Source organism: Myxine glutinosa, chromosome 3, assembly GCF_964187855.1.
Source record: "Myxine glutinosa chromosome 3, kmMyxGlut1.1, whole genome shotgun sequence".
NCBI lineage: Eukaryota > Metazoa > Chordata > Myxini > Myxiniformes > Myxinidae > Myxine > Myxine glutinosa.
The window spans coordinates 128150556-128178140 of record NC_136263.1 but is presented as its reverse complement, the minus strand read 5'-3'; the positions used below and the strand labels follow the sequence as shown (position 1 = coordinate 128178140).

At 43.9% G+C, this 27585-nt stretch overlaps 1 protein-coding gene across 2 annotated transcripts in view; it reads right to left on the bottom strand.

Annotated features, from left to right (window-relative positions):
- Window positions 1-27585, bottom strand: part of LOC137423216 (transmembrane protease serine 3) — a 166571-nt gene that overhangs the window by 102793 nt on the left and 36193 nt on the right. For both annotated transcript variants that reach the window (XM_078774544.1, XM_078774543.1), the window contains exons 5-6: window positions 24012-24141; window positions 1013-1129 (exon numbers count right to left, since the gene is read on the bottom strand). In XM_078774544.1, coding sequence (XP_078630670.1) covers window positions 1013-1129; window positions 24012-24141 — 247 coding nt within the window. The remainder of the gene's footprint in view (window positions 1-1012; window positions 1130-24011; window positions 24142-27585) is intronic.

Genomic DNA, 27585 nt, shown 5'->3' with positions numbered 1-27585 from the left:
AACTCCCACCCAATCACTGCCCTTCTGGGCATGGCCTCATGGATCTTTCATCTGATGTGCTTCCAAGGTCGGGGTAATTCGCCACAGCGCTCAATGTCCTGGCTTCCGGTAAGTTTTTATTTTGGGGTGTTTAAATGCGCGATTCTAGCCGTACGTGTGGTGTGCAGTATTGTTAAAAGGAGCAAAGGAATAAATACAGAGGTAACGACATACAAGGGATAATTACCCATAATCCCTGAGCTAATTAACATACACCACTCCTCGTAATGGGGACGAAGATACACCTTAATCCGAACACATGGTCTACCGGACCCCTACTTATAGTACATCGAGGTGGCTCTTCTTCTTGGCGACAGTCGGAGCACACTAATCTATGCAAATCTACCTGGACTAAGGTATGCCTACCCCCACAAACGTAACAATATACTACTATTGGTAGTTTACTGAAGTCTGCCCTAAACATTTACAATAACAATTTTTACGTATTCAATCATATTTACAGATACAGTCAATTCCAAAAGCAGCAGCTGCTCAGTTTTAGCTTGTCCTAAAGTTTTATAAAGTATCATGGCAAGCCTAGTGCATGCTGATATGGAACTAAAGGTGGACATTAAGAAGCAGGTAAGTGCATACTCGTCCAAAGCTCCGAGTGCTGTCCAACAAAATAAACATTTGTTTACATGCCCTGTTGGGAGCTTGTGGGAAAGATACAGCCAATGAAGACTCCTAACGGGTTACATCATGGAATTACATCATTTAGTAACATTAGTTTACAATGAAATTGTACCCAAGATAACTAATACCATCATGTTATTGCTCTGGAAACTTTCTGTTAAAAAACTGCCCAAAAAGATACATGAGGAAGATTATATTTTGAATTATCTGAATGCTTCTACAAGGTTAATCTTTGCAGTGATTTGGAAAACTATAACATTCTTAAAACTTTAATTTGTCCATCTGTGCAAATTTATTGTCAGCAAATGAAAAGGAAAAAAAATCAATAAACACTCACCTTGTTTTTATTTTGCTTTGAAGATTATCGCTGGGTTTGGAAGTGTCAATGGTTACAAATGACTTTTTAAATTCGGCCATGATATTTGTAAGAGAAACCTGATTTGTGGTGAAGAAGCTGAAAGGAGGGAACACAATGAGAGGGGGAAAAGTTTAACAAAATCAACACAAACCTCAATTAGCAGACATATTAAAGATAAATACAATCAAGCAACAATCTTCCTGAAAAAAGATGACTTCTATAGTATTTTTCAGAGTACTTTTTATTTCTGGATCATTAAAATAATTTTAACAATACTGTATTCCACACATATATGCAAAGTGATCACCTCTGCCCTCCTCTCCACCCCATATTCTCTCGCAGACGTTTTAGTTTCTTTGCTTGATAAATGACTTTGTATTTTTAGACTTTTTATGTGTCATACGGTTGTGGACAAAGTTTTCACACTGTTAAGGATTCGTCACTTCCGTCTTTGTGGTTGTCATCCACTTGAAGCATTTTTAGTTTCATGTACTATTATTGTTACAGTTTCAGTGTGAAATGGAGATAACTGTCTTCAAAGGTAAAAAATGTCTCAGAAGGAAAACGAGATGGGTGAGGGCGAAAACGGAAGAAGAAGAAGAGGCGGGAACGGATTGAGTGAGATCGGGAAAGGAAGGCCGATCTGCTTCGGGGTGTCGAGCGGACGCTGGTGGACATTGGTCACGAGCGAATATTGGTTTCCCCGGGAAAGGGATTCCTGTTACAGTGTCGTTATTGCTGTGGAAGATAAACCTACGTGACGGGTTTTGCTTTTGGTTCCGAAAGTGAATCATCGCTGGAGAGCAAGTACGCCTCCATTACCGACCCGTCCGCCATTTCACCTCGCACCAGCCATTCGCCTGGTTCTCGTGTGTGTTGTGGATTTCGCTTGGGAACTCACGGTTCTTCGTGGTTCTCCGCTTGGGAGCCGCTGAACGTTCATGTCAGCGTCATTGTCTGGGGAACCGAAGGTGTGAATTCCCAGTCGCCTTTTGGGTGAACTTTTACCGGACTGATGTCGGCCCGACACCTCACCAAGCGGCTCTTCTGCAGCGTCGACTGGTAGCCGTTCTGGGTTCAGATCTCAGTACGACCTTTGCTTGTGATCGCGAGAGCCAAGGGGATCGACTTTGGCCTGGTATCGTGACACAGTGACTTTGGGGGATGTTACCGATTGCTCACGTGAGAATACCGTGAGTTATTGATTCAAGAAATTGGTGGCACCATCGTAGAAATTATATGGTGTTTGCTGTGCAAGTGAGGTTATCTTGTACATGCGTTACTTGTTATTATTGTGTGGTTTTAATACAATACTTGGTTTTTGTAACAATTGATTGGTTTGGTTTCACCATTGGTCATTGGCACACATAATAGCACATCTTTCTGCCGTGACTCCTTTCGGGGCTTGGAGGTACACCATGGCCGGGGTTTGGCGTGGAGCACGTAACAGAAATTGGGGGGCTCGTCCGGGATAGAATTCCCTAACATTCCCAAAATTCCCAAATTTGGAATTTTCTAACATTCCCAAATTTGTATTTCTAAAAATTTGAAATTTTTTGTGTGAAGGTTAACAGGTGCTAACTAAAGTCACAATGGTGTTTGGAGTAATAGCACGGCATAATAGCGTGCGTGCGTTTGAAGCACGGCATAATTTTGGCTGTCCCGCGTAAAAGACACACCCATGGTCCATCCCAACCATAATCCCATGAGGGATGTGGGTGACCGAACCATTCTCCCTCGTCCGCAGCTTTACCCGGAACTGCTGAGTCCCGGTCCAAATACCGAGGCTGTCCCGGACGAGCCGTACTTGGAAAAAACTTGGCAACTTGACAAATTCTTGCCGGTCTTGCTGGCGAGGTTTCGTTTATTCGCAGCTCTCCACACTCTCCATCGAAATCGAAGTTAAGTAATTGTTCCCATTTGTATTTTCGTTATAACTGTATTTATGTTATGGTGTTGTACATATAGTGTGAAGATTTTCGGTGCAAATCTTTCATACCTGTATTGAAAATCGTGTTAATTAGTGTCGTGTCTTTTGAGGCCTTGTACAGTGCCCAACCTGATCTTCCGTTTCCGGTCTTGCTGGCGAGGGTTCGTTTATTCACAGCTCTACACGCTCTCCATCGAAATCGAAGTTAAGTAATTGTTCCCATTTGTATTTTCGTTATAACTGTATTTATTTTATGGTGTATGTACGTATATTGTCCCGACGAAGATTTTCGGTGCAAATCTTTCATACCTGTATTGAAAATCGTGTTAATTTGTGTTGTCTTGAGGCCTTGTACAGTGTACACTGTACAACCTTGAGGCTTTGTTTTTCTCTCAGCGGTCCGTCGTTTGTGATCCAATAACTTTCGTTTTCTGTTTTCCCAGTCTTTTCACCCCATAGCCTACTTCCTTTTGTAAATCTCAACTCCAAAAAAAAAAAAGAAAAAGACATTACCTTCTCTGTGCTCATTCGTTTATTCATTCTTATTCGTTCGTTCGTTCTTCGACCACGTGCTTCTCCCCCATTTCCCCAGATAGATTGTCAAATTTCAACTCGTTATTTTATCGTCCATGCGATATTGTTTGATTATAGTTAGTTTTGGTTTGAATTTCCTGTAACTCGAAATTAATTAATCGTGTTCTGCTCCTCGTGTGTGGCCTTGTAGTTGTACCCCCGTCGGTGTTTTGTTAACTTAAGCGTGTTTTGCTTGGCTCTTATTTTTTTTCCCTTCTACCCCGAACATAATACTCTGTCTAACGTTCTAAATCCCCCCCCCCCCCCCCCCCACAACCAAAAAAACAAACAAAAAAAAAACATTTATTTTCTTCTCCACGTGTACTGTTGTCTCATCCTGTATTTTCTGTCCAGGTGTGCTGTTCGCCCCGCCCCCATTATCTCCTTGCCATCCACCGTTTGCCCTGTTCACGTGACTCGTGGTGGTCCCTCTCGGCTCTCCCCCCGTTGGTATTTTGTGCATAGAAGATTGTTCACAGTTCTGTTTAAATATTATTTATATATGTTTAACCTTTCCCCTTCTGTGTTTTATTCAATGGTATATTACAACACGCTGTTTTTCTTCCTATTTAAAAGGCTTTTATAAATTTCCTCTCCACCTCATTCCACTTCAAAAAAAAGAAATTCAATATCTTATACGTCTCCATCACTACATGGTCTAAATTCACATTCATTCCATCCCTCCTCCATCGTTCTGAATCGGATTGCGAACTTGAAAATCACAACAAACCCAATTTGTTATCAATGTTCGTCTTTCATTAATCATCCACTTTCTAAACTCCCCTCTTGCCCCTCCCATCCAAATCCCCCCCCTTGCCCCTCCACTCCTGAACTCCCCCCTTGCCCTTCCCCTCCTAAACTCCCCCCTTGCCCCTCACCTCCAAATCCCCCCCCTTGCCCCTACACTCCTAAACTCCCCCCTTGCCCCTCCACTTCTAAACTTCCCCCTTGCCCTTTCCCTCCAAAACTCCCCCCTTGCGCCTCCCCTCCTAAACTCCCCCCTCACTCCTCCCCTTCAAAACTCCACCCCAACCCCTCCCATTCAATTCTCCCCCCATACCATTCCTCTCCAATTCTCCCTCCTCCCCCCTCCTCCTCCAAGCTGCCTCCTCCCCACTTCGTCTCCCTTCTATCTCATACCTCCACCCCCCCAAACCTTCTACTTTCCTCTGCCCCCCCTCAAACAACCCCTCACTGTGCCTCATCCCTTCACCATCAAACCTTTCATCCTCCTCATCCTTCCCTTTCTTGGAACTCTTCTGCAATATCTGACACACTATCAACTGCTCTCCCTACCTCCCCCTCTCATCCTTCATCTTACCCTACTCCTCCCCTCCCCTGTCCTGTACCCGATGCTCCCCCTTTCTCTTCATTAACGGTATGGACCTCAAACATCCGGGGCCTTCGCTCAAACCTGACTGATCTCTCCATACAGGTTGCTTCTGACAATCCAGACTTGATCTGCTTAACAGAGACTTTCCTCCCTCAAGATGTCTCTGATTCCTTAATATCTCTTCCTGGTTACTCCCTCCTCCGGTATGATAGACCTGAGCCTCGGCCTGGTGGTGGGGTGGCTATCTTTATCAAAAACTCTCTTCCTCACTCGCCCTGCACTGCACTCTCTCCACCTCACCCCCAGGAATACCTCTGGCTATGGCTTTCCCTTCGCTCCCACCTCTTGTTCATATGTGTTGTACCATCCACCAAACAGTGATGACTCCATTTACATCTCGCTGTCTGATAATATGGACCAACTTCTATCTACTCATCCCAACTCTCTCTTCCTCATATGTGGTGATTTCAATTGTCACCATGCCAGTTGGCTGGGTGTGGGTACCTCTCTCACCAGCCATGGCTCCTCAGCAAAGGACTTCTGTGACTCACTGGGACTGACACAATCTGTCAATTTCCCGACCCGGATCTCAGCCAATGGAGTATCTTCTCTTCTAGACTTGGTTATGACAAACTTCCCTGCTAATGTCTGCTGCTCTTCTTCTGCTCCAATCGGTTCTTCTGATCATGTGCTTGTCAAAGTGGACATCTCTCTGGCCATTCTCAGAGAGCCTGCCCAGCGTCGACGAGTTTGGCATTTCAATCAGGCCAACTGGCACGGTCATCAAGCAGCCATCAATCATCTGGACTGGTCTCCCATCTCTACCACCTCTGACATCAACTCATCCTGGGAATTCTTCCAAAGTAAATTGCTCTCTCTCATGCACAGATTTATCCCATCTCGTCTTCAGTTGTCATACACTTCCTACCGTCCATGGTACACGGAATCTTGTGGTGAGGCTGTTGCCCAGAAACAAATTGCCTTCGTCTCCTGGAAAGCAATCCAACGGAAGGAAATCTCATTTCCTTTCACAAAGCCCGAAACAAGTGAGTGTCCACCCTCAGGAGAGCCAGGAAACAATATCTCTCAGTTCTAAAGACCGAACTCTCTTATCTGTCTCCCTCTTCCAAATCCTGGTGGCGTCTGGTCAAATCTGTTTCTGGTGTTTGTTCCCCCTCCATCCCCTCCCTTACCTCAAACGGCTACACAGCTGACTCCGCACGTGAAAAAGCTGAATGCCTCAACTCTGTGTTTGCCTCTAAATCTTGTGTCCCAAACCCATCCCTCTCTGTACCCACCATACCCAGTCGTACCCAGCTGCTCCTGGACCCCGTGTCCTTTCCTCCTGACAAGGTGGAAAAGTTTATGTCAACCCTCGACTCTGATTCTGCAACTGGACCTGACGGCATCAGCCCACGGGTCCTAAAATCCTGTTCTTCTGCTCTGTCACTCCCTCTCTCTGTTCTCTTCACCCTCTCTTTTGTTCAAGGTCAACTGCCATCTGCTTGGAAATCAGCCAACATCACCGCTTTGCACAAAAAAGGTGCAAAAACAGATCCTAGCAACTACAGACCAATCAGCCTTCTCCCAATTATCAGCAAAGTCATGGAATCCATCATTGCTTCGGATATGAAATCTTTCCTCTTCTCCAATGGCTTGATCTCTGATCATCAATTTGGTTTCAGAACAGGTCACTCTACTCTGGACATGCTGCTTCTGCTGTCTCAACAATGAATGGACGTCCTCAATGCCAAACAGGAAATTAGGGCTGTCTCCCTCGACATATCGCGTGCCTTCGATGCTACGGTCTGGCACCTCGCTCTGCTCACCAAACTCTCCTCCTTTGGTATCCATGGAAATCTTCACGCATGGCTGGGGAACTTTCTCTCTCGTCGTAGTCAACGTGTGGCCCTGAATGGGTTTCTCTCATCTCCTCTTCCTGTTCAGGCTGGAGTTCCCCCAAGGCAGTGTTCTGGGCCCTGTGCTTTTTCTGGTCTTTGTCAATGATCTCTCTGACTATCTTGAAAATCCTCTCTATCTCTTTGCTGATGACTCCACTCTCTGTCGCTCCATTCCTCATCCCTCAGATCGGCAGTCTGCAGCCTCCTCACTCTCTGCAGACCTGGACAAAATCACAGACTGGGCAAACAAGTGGAACATGTCTTTCAATCCTGACAAATCTCACACTCTTACGATGTCTCTCCGAAAAGACCGACTGGACAACCCTCCCATCTACTTTCTGAATAATCCTCTCCAAGAAGTTCTGTCACTCAAGCTTTTGGGTCTCACTATCTGCCATGATCTTTCCTGGGAAAACCACATTTCCAAGCTGGCCTCCAAAGCCAGTCGCCGACTGGGGATCCTCCGTCGTGTGAAGTCCTTCCTTGGCACACCTGAGCTCCTCACCACATACAAGGGTTTCATCCGCAGCTCAATGGAGTACTGCTGTCCCCTCTGGGCTGGTGCTCCTGCCTCACACCTAGCTCGTCTTCACGCTGTTGAAACCAAAGCATTCAGAATCATTGGAATCTCCCACGATGACGCTATCTCCGAGGGCATTTCACTTACTCACCGCAGGCAGGTTGGTGGTCTTTCCATCTTCTACCGACTCCTCTCCGGCCTTGCTCCCCCAGCTCTCTCTGGACTCTGTCCCCCAAATATTCCTACAGGTCGCACAAGATCTGCCTGCAACCCTCTTATGGTTAAACTGCCAAAATCAAGACTCTCTGCTCACCTTCACTCCTTCATTCCTCTTTTCTCCTGCCTCTGGAACAAACTCCCTCACTCCCTTCAATCCCACTCCTCCCTCCAGGTCTTTAAAACGGCTGTTCACAACCATCTCTTATCTTCCCCAATCCAAAACATTGATCTTTTCTACCCCCGCTAATTTCACCCCAAATCCACTTTTTGAGGTGCCGACTTCTTTCCTGGAAGTCCTTGGTGTCCTTGCGTTTTATACCTATCCTGCCTCCCCCCAGGCCCTCTCCCTCCCACACATCTCCCGATGTCCCTGTTCTCAAATGTTGTGTTTGTGTGCTTCCTCCCCTTCTCTTCCCATCTTGTCGACCGCTCCCCTTTTTATATACTTTGTTTGCTTGTTTGTTTGATTTGTTTGTTTGATAAATGTTAGCTCTTTCACGAGCCTCGACTCTGTATACAAAAAAAAAAAAAAAAAAGTAGAAAAGTTTGCGACTTCCCCTAATGAGGCACAATTCCAGGCGTTAAAAAGATCGGAACTTATGATATTGGCCAAATATTATAAATTGGAGGTCCGAGTTAGTATGAAGAAAGCAGAGATTCAGACATTGGTGGTAGAATCTCTAGTGGGACAAGGAACATGGGAAGAGGTAGCCTTGGATTGGTTACCAGAGGAAAAAGGAAATATGGAGCTCCAGAAAATGGAGATGCAACTGCAGAGCCAGGAAAGGTTAAAAGAGTTGGAATAAAACCACCTTTAGAGGCCATTTTTCCCCGCAAGGCGGGGGTTGGCCTTTTTCGGGCACCGTGGTTGTTGTTGTTTTTGGTCCCCTTTTTGAAGCAATGTTTTACGGCCGGATGCCCTTCCTGCCGCCAACCCTGTTTGTCGCCTTTTACGACAAACAGGGAATTACCAGTGAACTGGTACTCAATTAGCCGACCTCGGAAGGATGACAGGCCGAGTCAACCTGGAATGGAAAGCAGAAAAAAGAAAGAGCAGAACAGGAACGAGGACTCAAGGAGAGAAGAGCAGAGGAAAGAGCAGAGGAAGGGAGAGCCGAAAGGGAGTTAAAGGAACGAGAGGTGGAGTATCAGAGGGAACTTAAACTCAAGGAGCTTGAATTCCTGGGGGAACAGAGAGAAGTAGTATCCATGCCGGCTAGTTCGACAACCAGTCAGAACTCTTGGGATGTTGGTAGGCATGTGAGGCTGGTTCCACCCTTTAATGAAAAAGAGGTAGCCAAGTTCTTTCTACACTTTGAGAAGGTGGCTCAAATGTTAAAATGGCCATGAACTATGTTAGTACAAAGTGTTCTGGTGGGTAAAGCTCAAGATATCTATTCGGCTTTACCGATTGACCAATGTGCAGATTATGAGATAGTGAAAAAAACCATTCTCAAAGCCTATGAATTGGTCCCTGAAGCTTACTGACAAAAAATTTAGGAATGCCAGGAAGAGGGAGAGTGAGACCCATGTGGAGTTTGCCAGAATGAAGGAAACTATGTTTGATAGGTGGTGTGACTCGAAGGAGATTGGGAAAGACTTCAACCGTTTACGACAATTGATCTTGGTGGAGGAATTCAAACAGTGTGTCCACATGGACATTAAAGTGCATCTGGATGAAAAAAAGGTACCAGAGTTGTATGAGGCAGCAACAATGGCAGATGACTATGCCTTGACACACCGGATGGGGTTCCACAAACCTAACTTCCCGCCTAGAGTTAGCCAGGGGAGTTACGGTAAATCAGGTTCGGAGAACAAATTTTCATGGAGGCGGCCTAGAGAGGACTATGGGGACAAATCTGATACCGCGACTTTTAGGGCTCAGAAGACTGCAGTTCCAAGGCATACCTATCTTCCGGGGGGCCCGAGGCAGACCACAGGTTTTTCCTCCGGGCCTACTTGCGCTTTTTGGAAGAAACCTGGGCATTTGATGTCCCAATGTTATGCCCTGAAAAGGAAACATCAGGATCGGAGTCAGGCTAGTGCAACTCCGAATGCGTTGGCCAATGCGAGAAATCGTCCTTGGAGGACAGTGCCTTGTGAAGGTTCCTGTGCCAAAGTTACGGCATCACAGAAGACCTTGTCCAAGAGGGTTACAAACCTTTTATTTCCGAGGGGTTTGTGTCACTGGATGGGGACTGAACTAACCAGAGACCTGTTAGGGTATTGAGGGACACAGGAGCACATCAATCTTTGATGCTTGAGGGCATTTTGCCATTGTCGGAGAAGACGGCCACGGGGGTTAGTGTTCTCTTACAGGGGGTTGGTGGCTATGTTAAAGTTCCTCTTCATGTCATCCATTTAAAGTCTGAGTTGGTGTCAGGACCAGTCACTGTGCGGTTACAAGCCACTCTTCCTGTAGAGGGAATATCTCTTATCATCGGGAATGATTTGGCCGGTGGTCGAGTTTCTGGTAATCCGATGTTGATTGAAAAGCCCAGTATGGAAAATACCACAGCACAGTTAGAGAAGGATATTCCGGGTAGCTTTCCATCCTGTGCAGTGACTCGTGCTATGGGTAGGAAGTGCTCTGAAGAGAAGGAGGAGGAAGGTGATGTGGATTTGGGTTCCATAGAGATATTGGAGGAAAAGTCAGGAAGAGATAATAGGAAAGGGAGTGACATCAAGGAATCTAAAGAAAAGGTGGCATCTGGACCAAAAGAGAAAATGGAGTGCCCGTCGGAGACATCTGGGAACGAGGCTGAACAGATGGTGCTTGTCCGAGAGAGACTTGTTGAAGAACAACATAGAGATTCGGAGCTCCAGAGTTTGATTGGTAAAGCCGTTACAGAGGAAGAGGCTATGAAGGTACCTGTTGGTTACTTCATGAAAGGGGAAATACTCGTGAGAAAATGGAGACCACCGGAGGTGCCAGCAAATGACGAGTGGAAAGTTCATTACCAAATTGTGGTGCCACCGCCGTACCGGAAGGAGATATTGAGTTTGGCACATGAGACACCTTTGGCCGGGCACCTTGGAGTGAACAAGACATGTGATGTGACAGAATATTGGTACATTTTTTCTGGCCAGGATTGCGACGTGATGTGGCGGAGTTCTGTAAATCTTGCCATTCTTGCCAGCTGGTGGGAAAACCTAATCAGAAAGTCCCTTCTGCACCTTTAAAACCCATTCCAGCTTTTGAAGAGCCATTCAGCCGAGTCATTATTGACTGTGTAGGCCCTTTACCTAAGACTAAGGCTGGACATCAGTATTTGCTGACCATCATGTGCGCTTCCAGAAGCGGTGTTCCCAGAAGCGGTGTATCTTAGGAAAATTACTGAGGCAGTTATTGCGAAGGCCTTGATTAAATTTTTCACTTTGGTTGGCCTACCTAAGGTCATCCAGTCTGATCAGGGTTCCAATTTCATGTCAACACTTTTTCAGCAAGTGGTACACCTGTTGGGAGTGAAGCAAGTAAGATCAAGTACTTACCATCCCGATAGCCAAGGGGCCTTGGAAAGGTTTCACCAGACATTGAAGAATATGATCAGAATGTATTGTTTTGCATGTGACAAGGATTGGGATGAAGGAATACCATTATTGTTGTTTGCTACGAGGGAATCTGTTCAGGAGTCATTGGATTCAGTCCTTTTGAACTTGTGTTTGGACACGCAGTTCGAGGACCATTGAAATTTGTGAAAGAACAGTGGCTACAGGAGGAGTCGCAGTCAACAGTGGTAGAGTATGTGTCAACGGCTAGGCACAGATTGGCAAAGGCTTGTGAAGTTGCAAGAAGAAACTTGAAAGTGACACAGGATAAAATGAAAGTGAGACATGGCAAGAAATCTCAGATAGGAAATTTCAGTCCTGAGGACCGGGTGTTAGTGTTGCTTCCTGTTCCAGGTCAGCCACTACAGGCTAGGTATGTTGGTGCTTATACAATCAAAAGGAGGTACAATGAAACAGATTACGTGGTGACAACTCCCGACCGACGGAAAAAGCGGCAGCTGTGTCATGTCAACCGACTGAAGAAATATCATGAGAGGAAGCCTGTGGAAAAAATGGTTCCTGTCTCACCTGTCATGCCTGTAGTCGGGGTGCAAGAGAATCCAGAGGTTGAGGCCGGTGTGAAGTTTGATAACATTGATGACCAGGCTTGTCCCAGATTGACGAACACGGAGGTGTTGAGTAATTTAGATGAGAAATTAGGTCATTTGACGAGGGAACAACAAGGACAACTGTCCAGCCTAATTTTTGAGTTTGCACATTTGTTCACAGATGTACCTGGTCGTACTGACTTCGTATATCATGATATTGAGGTGGGGGAAGCCACTCCTGTGAAACAACACCCCGATCGGATGAACCCTGTTAAGATGGATTAATTATCTTCGGAAGGAGGTTCAGTATATGTTGGAGAATGACATCATCGAACCAAGCAGCAGTGAATGGAGCTCACCATGTGTGTTGGTTCCAAAACCCGATGGCAGTTTTCGCTGTTGAACGGACTTAAAACGGGTTAATGCAGTGACCAAGACCGACTCATATCCCATCCCGAGGATTGATGACTGTATTGATAGAATAGGCCCAGCTAAATTTGTAACTAAATTTGACTTGCTGAAAGGGTATTGGCAGATTCCTTTTACTGATAGAGCCAAGGAAATCTCGGCTTTAGTCACACCAAATGGGTTGTATCAGTACAAGGTTCTTCCCTTTGGATTGAAAAACAGGCCTGCTTCGTTTCAACGGCTGATTAATAAGCTTATTGCAGACCTTGAAGGGGTGGAAGCTTATCTGGATGATGTCGTCATCCACACCATGACCATGGAAAATCATATTAAACAAATTCATGCATTTTTCAAGAAACTGACCAAGGCAGGGTTGACCATCAACTTATCTAAGAGTGAGTTTGTAAAAGCACAGGTGGTGTTCCTAGGCCATGTAGTAGGTCAGGGTCAGGTGCAACCAGGGACAACCAAGATAGAAGCCATTGATCGCTTCCAAGTTCCAAAAGGGAAGAAGGAGCTTATGAGATTCTTGGGTATCGCTGGTTGGTACCGGCGGTTCTGCAGGAATTTTTCTGATGTGGTAGCCCCTTCCACGAATTTGCTGAGAAAAGAGACCAAGTTTGTTTGGGATGACAAATGCCAGGCTGCCTTTGCCCACGTCAAAGCGATATTAATGAGCTCTCCTGTCCTCGCAGCGCCAGATTTTCAAGAACCTTTCAAGTTGGCCATTGATGCAGTTATGTGGGGGCTGGGGCAGGTCTATTACAGGAAGATGATGATGGCACGGATCACCCGGTGTGCTACTATTCGAAAAAGTTTAACAAACATCAGGCAAATTATGCCACTGTGGAAAAAGAGACCATTGCTCTCCTGCTAGCGCTTCAGCATTATGAGGTGTATCTGGGAACTACTACCTTTCCGATAAAAGTCTTCACTGATCACAACCCCTTAACCTTCATTCAAAAAATGAAAAATAAAAATCAGAGGTTGATGAGATGGAGTTTGTCTTTGCAGGAGTTCAACTTGGAAATTGAGCATGTAAAGGGCAGGGACAATGTCGTTGCCGATGCTTTATCCAGGGTGAACTAACTTTTAAAATTCCTGTAGGTTGTTTGGAAGTTTTGTTGCTTTCTTCTGAGGAATATTAGTTATTGTTGCTCACGTGAGTTGGTCAGCCACAGGTTGATTGGTACTGTTTGGGTGTGAGTTTTACTTTTGTTAGTTGAAGAGGTTTTGTGCATGAAAATAAAGTTTTCACTATGTTCAAACTTTCTTTCTTGAGGGTGGGGAGTGTTACAGATTTCTCACTTCTGTCTTTGTGGTTGTCATCCACTTGAAGCATTTTTAGTTTCATGTACTATTATTGTTACAGTTTGAGTGTGAAATGGAGATAACTGTCTTCAAAGGTAAAAAATAATGTCTCAGAAGGAAAACGAGATGGGTGAGGGCGAAAACGGAAGAAGAAGAAGAGGTGGGAGCAGATCGAGTGAGATCGGGAAAGGAAGGCCGATCTGCTTCGAGGTGTCGAGCGGACGCTGGTGGACATTGGTCACGAGCGAATATTGGTTTCCCCGGGAAAGGGATTCCTGTGACAGTGTTGTTACTGCTGTGGCAGATAAACCTGCGTGACGGGTTTTGCTTTTGGTTCCGAAAGTGAATCATTGCTGGAGAGCAAGTACGCCTCCATTACCGACCCGTCCGCCATTTCACCTCGCACCAGCCATTTCACCTCGCACCAGCCATTCGCCTGGTTCTCGTGTGTGTCGTGGATTTCGCTTGGGAACTCGCGGTTCTTCGCGGTTCTCCGCTTGGGAGCCGCTGATCGTTCTCGTCAGCGTCATTGTCTGGTGAACCGAAGGTGTGAATTCCCAGTCGCCTTTTGGGTGAACTTTTACCGGACCGACGTCGACCTGACACCTCACCAAGCGGCTCTTCTGCAGCGTCGACTGTTAGCCGTTCTGGGTTCAGGTCTCAGTACGACCTTTGCTTGTGATCGCGAGAGCCGAGGGGATCGACTTTGGCCTGGTATCATGACACAGTGACTTTGGGGGATGTTACCGATTGCTCATGTGGGAATACCGTGAGTTATTGATTCAGGAAATTGGTGGTACCATCATAGAAATTATATGGTGTTTGCTGTGCAAGTGAGGTTTTCTTGTACGTGCGTTACTTGTTATTGATGTGTGGTTTTAATACAATACTTGGTTTTTGTAACAATTGATTGGTGTGGTTTCACCATTGGTCATTAGCGCACATAATAGCACATCTTTCTGCCGTGACTCCTTTCGGGGCTCAGAGGTACACCGTGGCCGGGGTTTGGGGAGGAGCACGTAATAACACCAACTGCAAAAAGCAGGGAAATTACTGCAGATGGTGGAGGTAAATAATAATCAAATTAATTCCATCGAGCATGGAAAAAATGAGGCTTTAAAGAACAAAATTGATGTAAGGTTTATGCAGATTAATTGAAGAAATTCAAATTGCAAAGAAAAAAAGGGTCTTTTTAAGACAAACGTTTACACACCCATAATCGAATCTTTTTTTGAAATTACCAAATCTATGCAATCTCCAACCGGACTTCACTATGAAAAACCTCAAGGCTGTGAGTGATAGATAGAAGCTGAATATAAGTTGAAGCGTTTTAACGCAGAGCATTCAAATAGGTCACCTTGAGAATGTGATAACCATGCATAGGATTGCACACCAAAGCTTCCAGTCATTATTGAGGAGAAGGATAGACAGATAAACACTGAGATTTAAGCATTTTGATACCAATAATAGCATGTGGAATAGGGCAGGATGGGATACCTCACTCAGTGGTTTGTTAACTTGCAAAGCACTGGATTTATATTTGTGTGTCAAATATGGTGGCTGTCAATTATGAACCTTTGAAAGAAGCACTTTTGAAGTGGTATGATAAAACTGAGGAAGGATACAGAACAAAGCTTCGTCGTGTCAAGCCAGCATTAGTGGAGATCTCTGAGTAATTGATGGTCAGGTAAAAAAAAGGTTACTTGACAAAGTGCGTTGAACTGTCAAAGACTGACCTGACATTTGAAATGCATGCCTTGTTCATGAGGAAACAATTGATTAAAGAACTCGCTTTAATGGCTTCTGCTGATCAGATTGGCAGATCAGATTCTGCTTATCTGGGTGAGAGGGCACTGGAGAACATTAGCTAGGATTCCAAATCTTTATCTGACTGTTAATGATAGCCATGTGTTAATTTTTCCCAATGTCCCAATGCCACTTTGCTGAGAAAACAGAATGAGCCTGGTATGCTGTCGGGAGAGGAGAAGACTGGATTATTTCAGGATAATGTTTACATGGAAATAGTATGGCTATAGAGCAATGGGTTGTAAGGGCCAAATTGAGGGAAAGGAAAACAATGAGATGAGCTGTTGTGTATACAATCTCCAAGATGGATTAAATTAATTTTCCTTACCAGGAATAAATTATTAACGTAGAAATTATTCTGCCACTCCTTGAAGAAGTTCAAGGAGTAGCAGAAGGCAAAGGGAAAGGGGGCAGAAAAGGCAGAGCATGAAAGTTATAAGGCAGCCAAGGAGGCTGCAAAGAAAGAGGTATCAAAGGCGCAGGAAGCATGTAGGAAAATGTTCGGAGCACGCTTGGATTTGGAAGAGGGTCAGAGAGCGGTATTCAGGATTGCAAAGCAGATAGAGAAAGAGAGGTGTGATGTGAGTGGGGTGAGTTGCTTGAAGGATGAAGTGGGACAAATCGTTGTGGACCCAAATGGAATTAAAGGAAGAGGGAAGAAATATATGTAAATGCTGTTGAATGCAGAGAATGAATGGGATGGCAACATAGAGATTAACTCGGTTTTAGGACCAGCAGAGAAGATAACTGAGAAGGAAGTTGAGGAAGTGATAAAAGCAATGAAGAGTAAAAAAGTGGGAGGACCGCCGGGAGTTGTGGGAGATATGTTGAAGGCAGCGGGAAGTTGGGGTGTGAAGAGAATGACAGAGATCTGTAATCTGGTGGTGAAAGCAGGCCGCATTCCAGTGGCTTGGGAACTGAGTACCCTCGTCCCTCTATACAAGGGGAAAGGTGACCCTCTGGACTGTGGCTCGTATTGAGCGATAAAGTTATTGGAGCATGGAATGAAGGTATTGGAAAGGGTGTTGGAGAGGAGGATAAGGAAGAAAGTGAAGATCGACGAAATGCAGTTTGGATCTATGCCAGTAAGAGGAACGACAGACGCACTTTTTATTGTAAGGCAGTTGCAGGAGAAGTATATGGAGAAGAGGAAGAAGTTGTTTCTTGGTTTTGTTGATCTGGAGAAAGCATTCGATAGGGTTCCAGGCTAAGTAGTGACATGGGCATTGAAGAAGTTAGGAGTGGAGGAATGGTTGATCAGAGTAGTGATGGCAATGTACGAAAGAGCTTGCACAGCTGTAAGGATGAATGACGGGAACAGTGGCGAGTTTGAGGTGAAGGTGGGAGTGCATCAGGAGTCGGTACTATGTCCACTACTATTTGTAGCTGTGATGGAGGTACTGGCTAGGGACATAAAGAAGGGTTTACTGTGGGAGTTGTTGTATGCAGATGATCTGGTGTTGATTGCAAAAAGTATGGATGGACTGAAGGAGAAGATGAACAAGTGGAAGGAATGTATGGAGGCAAAAGGTCTGAAGGTGAATATAGGAAAGACGAAGGTGATGGCAAGTGGTAAAGCATGTGGTGAGGTGGAAAGAACTGCGAAGTGGCCGAGTGCTGTGTGCAGGAATGGTGTCGGAGTGAACTCTATTCAATGTACAATGTGCGCTGAGTGGGTTCATCAAAAGTGTAGTGGTCTGAAAGGGTCATTAACCAGTGTGGCAGCTACATTCAAGTGTAAGGTGTGCACAGAGGGTGCTGCAGATGGAGGAAATGTTGAGTTGGATCTTGGAGAGGGCAGGAAGCTGGAAGGTGTGAAAACATTTTGTTACCTAGGAGACATGTTGAATTGAGAAGGTGGATCAGACTCGGCAACGGTTGCTTGAGTGAGATGTGCATGGAAGAAGTTTTGGGAACTGAGTGGCGTGCTGATGATGAGGGGAGTGTCGTTGAAGCTGAAGGGAAAGGTGTATGCTGCATGTGTGAGAAGTGTTATGATTTATGGGAGTGAGACATGGGTAATGAACGTAAAGCAGCAACAAAGGCTGGAAAGGGTGGAAATGCGAATGGTTCGGTGGATGTGCGGAGTATCGTTGAGAGAGAGGAAGACAAATGATGAATTGCGAAAGATGATGGGAATAGAGCCTGTGATTGATGCTGTGAAGAGCAACAGGTTGAGATGGTTTGGTCATGTGTTGAGGAAGGATGAAAGTGACTGGTTGAGAAGAGTGATGGAAATGAATGTAGAAGGAAGTAGAGGAAGGGGAAGACCGAGAAAGACTTGGCTAAAGATGGTGGAAGAAGAAATGCAGGCAAGGGGGGTTAACAAGGAGAGATGCAGAAAATAGGGCAAAATGGAAAAGATTGTCATGGGGCCTGCAAGGCTAACCCCCACTCTAGCAGGGAAAATGGCCTTAAAATGCCTGTTGCTGTTGTTTGTTACCACGAATAAAACATTTACCCATAAACAGAGAATATGAGGACAGATACCACACAAGAAGAAAGCACTGTCAGTATTCATTATAAAACTTGCCAAGGAGTGTAATTAGTTTTACTTTGTGTGCAAATTCTCTGGAAGTGCATCTTGGCCTTGCCCCCCCAGCTCTCTCTGTGCTCTGTTCCCCAAATATTCCTACAGGTCGCACAAGATCTGCCAGCAACCCTCTTATTGTGAAACTGCCAAAATCAAGACTCTCTATTCACCTTCACTCTTTCATTCCTCTTTTCTCCCACTTCTGGAACAAACTCCCTCACTCTCTTCAATCCCACTCCTCCCTCCAGGTCTTTAAAACAGCTGTTCACCACCATGTCTTATCTTCCCCCAATCAATGTTTCGCTCTTTCACGAGCCTCGATCTTGTATACAAAAAAAAAAAAAAAAAAAAAAAAAAAAAAAATCCAAAACATTGATCTTTTCTACCCCTGTTAATTCAACCCAGGTCCACTTTTTTTGAAATACCAACTTCTTTCCTGGAATTCCTCGCAGTGTCTATGTGTTGCATGCCTCTCCCACCCCCCACCCCCCCCCCCCGCCACCTTCCCATGCCCCCCCCCCCCAAGCCCTCTCCCTTCCACAGATCTCCGAATGTCCCTGTTCTCTGCTGTTGTACTTGTGTGCTTCCCTTTCTCTCGCCACCTCGTCTCCCTCTCCCTTTATCATATGTTTTATGTGTCAGTTTGTTTTTTTGTGATTAATGTATGCTCTTACACGAGCCTCGATCTTTTATACAAAAAAGGGGGACAGAATCACAGTTGGTGTAATAAAACTCAAAAGTAGAAATGTTGTGGTTGCAAAAGTAGAAAAAAGCAAGACCATGATGTGGTTGTAGGACCTGAAGGCCGAAATGGAAGAACCTGAGAGAACATACTTAGTAAGATGGTTCCACATGACAGAGAGGAGTATAAATGGATATAGTTGAGCATTAAAGCTTCCATCAGGAGAGTTAGGGAGGTCGATAAGGAAAGGTTTTCTGGTAGAACGTGTGGGATCTTCTGATAGAATGCGGCAAGAATTAGGCAGGGAGGTGAGAGGGAAGGGGCTTGGCCCTGAATAAAGGTGGTAAAATACTCGTGGGTCACCAGCCTGCCTGTGGTGAGCAACAAGCACAGCACAGACCCAGCCTCCTGTTATACATGACATGCCAATGACATGCTGTTTCTGCTCCTTGGTCATGACTGCTGTTGATCTGAATATAGATGGCCTGACTTGTAAATGTCACATCGCCCTCTCAACTAGAGTTTATTGAGCTTTGTGTGTCGACTTACTCTTTTGATATGCTTTCCGACTCTGCTCAGCGTGTCAGTACTGCGATGTGTGAGCTAAAGCAGCTGTGTTTTTGTCTCATTGTCGGCAGAATAACTCGACAAGATGAGCAGCTAGAATTACCAAATGCAAATGCCGTATGACTCTCAAACCAGCAAATGGCTGTGGCGTGAGTAAATATAGTCCTGCACAAAATTGTATTTCATATTTTTCCTTGTGAGCTCAAAAGGGAACTCTCCTACTAGTCAGGTTCACTTTGTCAATAAATTATATTTCGTTCAAAATCATGGTAGATTAGCAAACCTATACATTTTTGGAAAGGTTATAGCATAAGGAAACTAAAAATCAATGTTTACATTTGCAGAGATACCTGTATGGCGGCCATTTTGGATTTTCAAAATGGCCACTGTAAAATACATATTTTGTTCTATTTCTGCCTCTAATTACCCTAAAAACTTTTTAAAATATACTAAACCTACATTTTCAGGGACAAGGAATCCAATGAAAGTATCAAATTAGTGCTATGGGGAATGGTAAGACACGAATCAAAGGTTTTGAATTGCAAAATACTGTCTTTATATTCGCGATAAGTTGCATAATCAAATACATGTTATCATTTTGTACAGGCAGTTAATAACATCAAAATGTGTCACAATAATTCATATCACCAAACATACACAGGCAGTCAGCAAAATCATATATACACATGCAGTCAGTATAACTTCACATCTACACAGGCAGTCAATGACAAAATATACACAGGCAGTCAATGGCATCAAACATACACGATTACAGAATATGCCATTTAGAGTTCGTCCTCACTGTCCTGTGTGTCGTATCCGACAATATAGTCCGAATCGTTTTCACAGTCCGTTCCACACAAGCAAAGGTCGGTCAAATTGATTGGCAAATCGAATTGGTCGAATGGTCGATCGAATCGAATTCGATGAATCGAATCGAATCGAATTGGTCGAATGGTCGATCGAAAGCGATTGGTCGAATGGTCGAATTGGTCGAATTGGTCGAATGGTCGATCGAATCGAATTCGATGAATCGAATCGAATCGAATTGGTCGAATGGTCGATCGAAGCGATTGCTCGAATGGTCGAATTGTCGAATTGGTCGAATGGAAATGGTCGATTGGTCGAATTGGTCGAATCGAATTGGTCGGAATTGGCAAATGTAAACATTGATTTTCTGATTTTCCATGTAATAACGTTTCCAAAAATGTATAGGTTTGGCAAATCTACCATGATTTTGAACGAAAAAACATAGTGAACCTGACTATAAGACATTCACAAAATTAACCTCTGAACCAAATCAGCAATTCTACTGACAAACACACAGATTGGATGAGCTCACCACTTGTGTTTGGCCTACAGCCACGGCTTGATTAATAACACCTCAATTCTTTCCAAAAAACATTTCATAGTTCATTCTATAGAAAAAATGACTGTCTAAAATTATACTACATTAGTCAGGGGTCTCAGTGCTATATTTAAACATTGCTGTTACCGGGTGGATTAAAGCACAATATTTGGCATGAGGCTCCCTCAGGGACTATTAATTAATGTTAGCCTAGGAGCCCTCCGGAGTTTAAAATTCTTTTCACGTAAAACACCAAAATTCAAGATGGCCGACATCGATGACAAAAATATAGCTTTTCTCGAGTCCTGGTAGTCATAAGAAGACCAGATTGGTTGCAAAATGTTGGTTTTTTTTTAGGCCACTGAACACACTGAATAGGATTTTGAATATTGCAATACTACCAGTAGACCTACAACGAGTTCCAGCAAAGTATTTATGGAACTATACACAGAAACTGGGTTCTTATATTCCAATATGCTTGTATCTTTTCATTGTGTGACTCAACATGGAACTAAACTGGGATCACTGCGTGATTTGCCAGCGGGGACACTGCTGAACACTTGAAGTGTCCCTTGCAGAGCCCTGGGACAAGTGGTGACAAAACAGATGCTTTCACATCATTCCTGACCAACGTAGAATAGTTCCGGGCCATCGGTGCTCTTCCAGCTAACCTCTATTTTGGGAGTGATGAAACTGTTGACAATTTTGCTTCTCATTCTGCTTCCTGGCACAAATCTTGCCATTTAAAATTCAACAATTCTAAGTTGCAAAGGCAAAGGCAAAGACGAAGAGAGAGCACAACCCTGATGATGAACAGAAAAGGCACAGTAAGCGAAAAGCACTGAACGTTCAAAAGTGTTTCTTCTGCGAGAAAGGCGAAGAGGAAAATGTTCTCCATGAAGTTTCAACATTTGATGCCGACAAAAACATCCGGGACATGATCACAGATCTAAACAACACCCAACTTATGACGAGAATACTTGGAGGAGATCTAATTGCAATGGAGGCAAAATACCATCTGGCATGTCTGGTCAAGCTGAGAAATCGCCACCCGTACTCTCACTCGCAAGGCAATCCAAACACCCGAAAACACAGATGAGAAAATGAACGAGTCTTGGGCATTTGTAGAACTGACCAGCTACATTGAGAAATCTGCGGACTCTGGAACTCTCCTCTTCAAGCTGTCCGAGATCCACTCTCTGTATGTGAATCGTCTCGAGGAACTGGGCATCAATAAACTAGTCAACAAGACCAGACGGAAGGGTCATTTGCTAGAACGCTTCCCAGAGGCACAAGAATAGTATGATGGGAGAAACACGGTTCTCATTTTCAAGGAAGGCATGAGAAATATGTTGAAGGAAGCTCTGAAGAATCAAGACTTCTCAGAAGATGCTGTTATCCTGGCCAAAGCTGCTACGATAGTCAGAAAAGACATTTTCAGCCATCAAGACTTCAAATTCACTTGTTGCTTCCCTGCAGAATGCCAAGAAGACTCACTGCCCTCAAGCCTCAAGTCTCTTGTCTCCATGATCATGAATGGTTCCAACTTGAAAGATCAAGACAAGCGTGACTCGTAGGCTTGCCTAGCCATCGGCCAGTGCATCGTTTACAACACAAAGAAAAAAACATCTCGTACTGCTGTGAATGCCAGACACACTCTGGAGCGTGAGTCACCCCCTCCCCATCTACATTGGCATCAATGTGCATGCACTGAGCAGAAGCAAGAAACTCATCCAGCAGTTATACCAGATGGGCATCAGCATTTCTTATGACAGAATTATGGCGATTGAGGACTAGATCGCCACTTCTACCTGTGAACGCTTTGCAGAAGATGGAGTCGTGTCTCCTGCTTGTCTCCGGAAAGAGATGTTCACTGTTGGCGCCCTGGACAACCTAGACCACAACCCCAGCTCAACCACCCCCCTAACCTCATTCCACGGGACTGGAATCAGCCTTTTCCAGTTGCCTACTAAGACCGAACCTGTGTGAGCAGACCACTTATTACAATACCACCTTCTGGAAATGAAAAGCACTCTCTTCTTGACAGCTACGCCTCTGTCCCAGCCATATCTTGAAGACCGCTGCTGTCGAGGTGTCAGAGTGTGACGTAGTTCCAGTCGAGAGCTGCTTAGATGTTCCAGCGGTTTCCAGATCGTGCAGGGAGCTGATCAAATGCTCCTGCAAAGGAAACTGCTCTAACTGCAAATGCGGCAAAGCAAATCTGGACTGCTCACCACTTTGCAAGTGCAAATGTACTCCATAGAGCATTGCAAACTGTGTGTTATTGCAAGAGACATCACAGGATGCCACATACTTTGTAAGAAACTGTGACTGTTATTATAAATAAATTGCATTCCAACTCAACTCCATGAAATGGCATACTATTGTCTCCGTAGTGTGAGAGAGTAAGGGAAATTGAGAACTACTTGGAGACCTACGAATAAAGCATAGTGATGTTATTTGCTTGAAAATTGAGTTTTGTCTGTACAATTCAAATTGCTGTTATCCTGGTTATTCTGATAAATGTTATTCTGATATTCTGATAAATGCCTTGGACATTTTAATATCGTCTTGACTAGCACAAGGCCAGTTACTGAAATACATGATTCACTATTATTCACTTTATTGGGTGATAATATTTTCCTTCCAGAAGAGGGTGAATGTTTATTTGAAATTTGCCATTTATTGGAATAATAACGGTCTATATAATATTTTACAATACAGTATATTAGTACTATTATAATGTCCACAATAACATTCAACTACCTAAAAATCCCAAATTTGTCAACCACCCTGGGTTTCCTATGTCTACCAGGATTCGAGAAAAGCTATATTTTGTCATCGATGTCGGCCATCTTGAATTTTGGTGTTTTACATGAAAAATTTCAAAACTCCGAAGGGCTCCAAGGCTAACATTAATTAATAGGCCACAAGGGAGCCTCATGCCAAATATTGTGCTTTTATCCGCCCGGCTGATGATGGAGGAAATGTTGAATTGGATCTTGGAGACGGCGTGAAGCTGGAAGGTGTGAAAACATTTTGTTACCTAGGAGACGTGCTGAATGGAGAAGGTGGATCACACTCGGCAACGGTTGCTAGAGTGAGATGTGCATGGAAGAAGTTTCGGGAACTGAGTGGCGTGCTGATGAGGAGGGGAGTGTCGCTGAAGCTGAAGGGAAAGGTGTATGCTGCATGTGCGAGAAGTGTTATGATTTATGGGAGCGAGACATGGGTAATGAACGTAGAGCAGCAACGAAGGCGGGAAAGGGTGGAAATGCGAATGGTTCGGTGGATGTGTGGAGTATCGTTGAGAGAGAGGAAGACAAATGATGAATTGCAAAAGATGATGGGAATAGAGCCTGTGATGGATGCTGTGAAGAGAAACAGTTTGAGATGGTTTGGTCATGTGTTGAGGAAGGATGAAAGTGACTCATTGAGAGGCGTGATGGAAATGAATACAGAAGGAAGTAGAGGACGGGGAAGACCGAGAAAGACTTGGCTAAATATGGTCGAAGAAGAAATGCGGGCAAGTGGGTTAACAAGGAGAGATGCAGAAAATAGGGCAAAATGGAGAAGATTGTCATGGAGACCGCAAGGCTAACTCCCGCTCTTGCAGGGAAAATGGCCTTGAAATGCCTCTTGTTTGTTGTTGTATCCGCCCGGTAACGGTAATTTCACGAAGCCACCTGACTACATGGAGTAATTTTCCAAATATTCAAATAAAAATGACAATGAAATTGATAAACTTACGGTTCAAAGCCAAGCTGCTTGCATGCCAATAGAGCATCCGCCTCATGCCAGTTGTCTGCACAAACAGTAGACCAGGTGCTCTGACTGTTGTCATACACTTGAACCACTTTGGTCTTGTCACTGATGCGCACTGTCAAATAAAAATGACAAAAAGGAGGATTAAAATAATGCTTATCAATATATATATATATATATATATATATATATATATATATATATATATATATATATATATATATATATATATATATATATATATATATATATATGTTCTACTTGTCTATTTGTGACCATAGAGCTTTACTCTCAATCTGCAAGGACTTGAGTACCATACATACGTATGCCTCCTCGTTTGGAGGTGATGTGTTGGTATAATTTATGCACATTTCATCAGCGTCATGTCATTGGGTCAGTGTGCTTCTTTGGTTATATATATATATATATATATATATATATATATATATATATATAATATATGGTGTCGCCTAGATGCGGTCGGGAGTAACCAATCAGAATATAATTATTTAGTGCTCCAATCGTGGCACTGTGTGCGCTCATTAGGTTAGAGCACTAAATAATTATATTCTGATTGGTTACTCCCGACCGCATCTAGGTGACACCATATAATGAGTGGATACCAGAGGTAATGTACCGTGTGGCAGACGTTGCTTATCGCTCCCATTAAGGTACAGCGATAGCTGAATGGGATACCTTAATGGCAGTTCACCACTGATAGTATGGAGTCGCATAATGACTGATATATATATATATATGAATGAATGAATGAATTATTGTTTTAAGGCCATTTTCCCCGCTAGAGCGGGGGTTAGCCTTGCGGGTCCCATGACAATCATGGTTCCCTGTTTGAGGCAATGTTTTTATGGCCGGATGCCCTTCCTGGCGCCAACCCTTGGTCGGCTTTTACGATGCGCAGGGATATGGTTTGCCTATTCTAAACCGGGGTACACACCGGGATGACTGATATATATATATATATATATGTATATATATATATATATATATATATATATATATGTATATATATAAAATATATATATATATATATATATATATATATATATATATATATATATATATATATATATATATATGTATATACAGGGTGTTCTTACCAGAAGTAAAAATATTATAATCCACAAACACGTTTGACTACCTCTTGAAACAGTTGCTAATGCTGTTTAACACAAAAGTGAAAGGGAGGAAATCTGGGGTGTATTCAGTTATCAAACAGCTAGCTTGCACTTGCCAAGCCAGCTGTTCCTCATCAACTGTTTGAATAGAGTGCTTGCTCGAATGCTTAACCCACTTGGCGAGTGCTCTACAAGAAACTTGGTAAATGAATACACCCTCTCCCCCCAATGTTATTGAGGTCCGACAGTAGATCTACCATAATCTATACATACCAGAGAGGATTGACCCTTCCTGCCACCCCCGTAGGGAACGGGTGGGCATACTAGTACAACAAAATGTGAAAAAGGGGTGTGAATATATTCTGAAGGCACTGTATCTGGTGGCATCTTCTCCTCTGAAGTATTTGTTTGATGCTTTGTTTTCTAACTGCTGTATTGTTGTTTCAAGGTTAATTTTTATGTTTTCTGTTTTTGTTGGTTTACCTTGTACAAATGTGTACTTGGCACACTTGTCTAGTCCAAATTCCATTTGAATGTCCTCGGAAAACCGTTTTACTAGTTTTAGTTGTTCTGTCAATTTTTTGTCATTTGGCAAGAAGAGCTTTAAATCATCCATGTATAGTAGATGTGTCACCTTTTCTATTTCTTTGGATGTTCTTCTATTGGTTGTCAGGGTGTATCCATGTCCTTGTTCATTGATGAGGTTACTTAGTGGATCCAGATTCAGACAAAGCTGAAGAATGGGGGTGGGGTTGGGGAGAGGACAGGGGAAGACAGTCTCCTGGAAGATTCCACGCTCTATCTTCACATCTGGTATTTCGATATTTCCTTCTGAGTGTTGTAATATCAATGTGGTACTCCAGAGCTCCATTGCTTTCTCAATCAGTTTGATTATTTGGAGATTTATTTTGTATATTTGCATGCATTTTATCATCCACGAATGTGGGACACTGTTGAAAGCTTTCTTATAATCTATCCGGGCGGTGGACAATTTAGTTCTTCGCATTTTGCAATTTTCAAGTATGGCCTTGTTCAGGAGTAGGTGGTCAATTGTTCCATAACAACTTCTCTTACATCCCTTTGTTCTGCCTCTAAACCTCCTTGCTGTGTTAGATGATGGTACATCATTTCTGTGATGATTCCTGTCAGCAGTTTGTATGTGGTTGGTCGGAATGTTAATGGCCGGTATTTGTGGGGAATCATTTCTATTTTTAATTTGTTTTCAACACCCAAGCAATCAAGGTCTTTGTCTTCAATATTTTCCGTTAGTTTTTATTTTATTTTTTGGATTCCCTTTTTTGGTTTTGGGTGTCTGTTTCCTTTCCTGAACCGTTGTGTTTTTCCTACTTCCTTCTGCCATTGCTCTCTTTGGTTCTCCAATCTCCGTCTCCAAAGTGGAATTTGGTTTCTATTTGTAGGGCCTATTTTTTTCTTCTTCTTCTTCTATTTTTTTTGGTATACAAGTTCGAGGCTCGTGAAAGAGCTAACATCAATCACACAAAAAGTCAAACCGATACATAAAACACAAAATAAGGGGAGCAGTAGACAATATGGGGAGAGAAGGGGAAGGACACAAACACAACATTTGAGAACAGGGACATCGAGAGAACTGTGGGAGGGAGAGGGCTTGGGGGTAGGTGGGAGAGGTACAAAACGTATGGACCCTGCAAGGACTTCCAGGAAAGAAGTTGGAATTTCAAAAATTTGATCTGGGGTGAATTAGCAGGGGTAGAAAAGGTCAAGGTTTTGGATGGGGGAAGATAAGAGATGGTGGTGAACAGCTGTTTTAAAGACCTGGAGGGAGCAGTGGGATTGAAGGGAGTGTGGGAGTTTGTTCCAGAGGCGGGAGAAAAGGGAAATGAAAGAGTGAAGGTGAGCAGAGAGTCTAGATTTTGGCAGTTTAACCATAAGAGGGCTGCTGGCAGATCTTGTGCGACCTGTAGGAATATTTGGGGGACAAAGCACAGAGGGAGCTGGGGGAGCAAGGCCAGAGAGGAGTCGGTAGAAGACAGAAAGACTACCAACCTGCCTGCGGTGAGTGAGTGAAAGGCCCTCGGAGTTAGCTTCATCGCAGGAGATTCCAATGATTCTGAAAGCTTTGGTTTCAACAGCGTGAAGCCGAGCTAAGTGTGAGGCAGGAGCACCGGCCCAGAGGGGGGAACAGTATTCCATTGAGATGCGGATGAAAGCCTTGTATGTGGTGAGGAGCTCAGGTGTGCCAAGGAAGGACTTCGCATGACAGAGGATGCCCAGTTGGCGACTGGCTTTGGAGGCCAGCTTGGAAATGTGGTTTTACCAAGAAAGATTATGGCAGACAGTGAGATCCAAAAGCTTGAGCGACAGAACTTCTTGGAGAGGATTTTCGAGAAAGTAGATGGGAGGGTTTTCCAGTCAGTCTTTTCGGAGAGACATAGTAAGAGTGT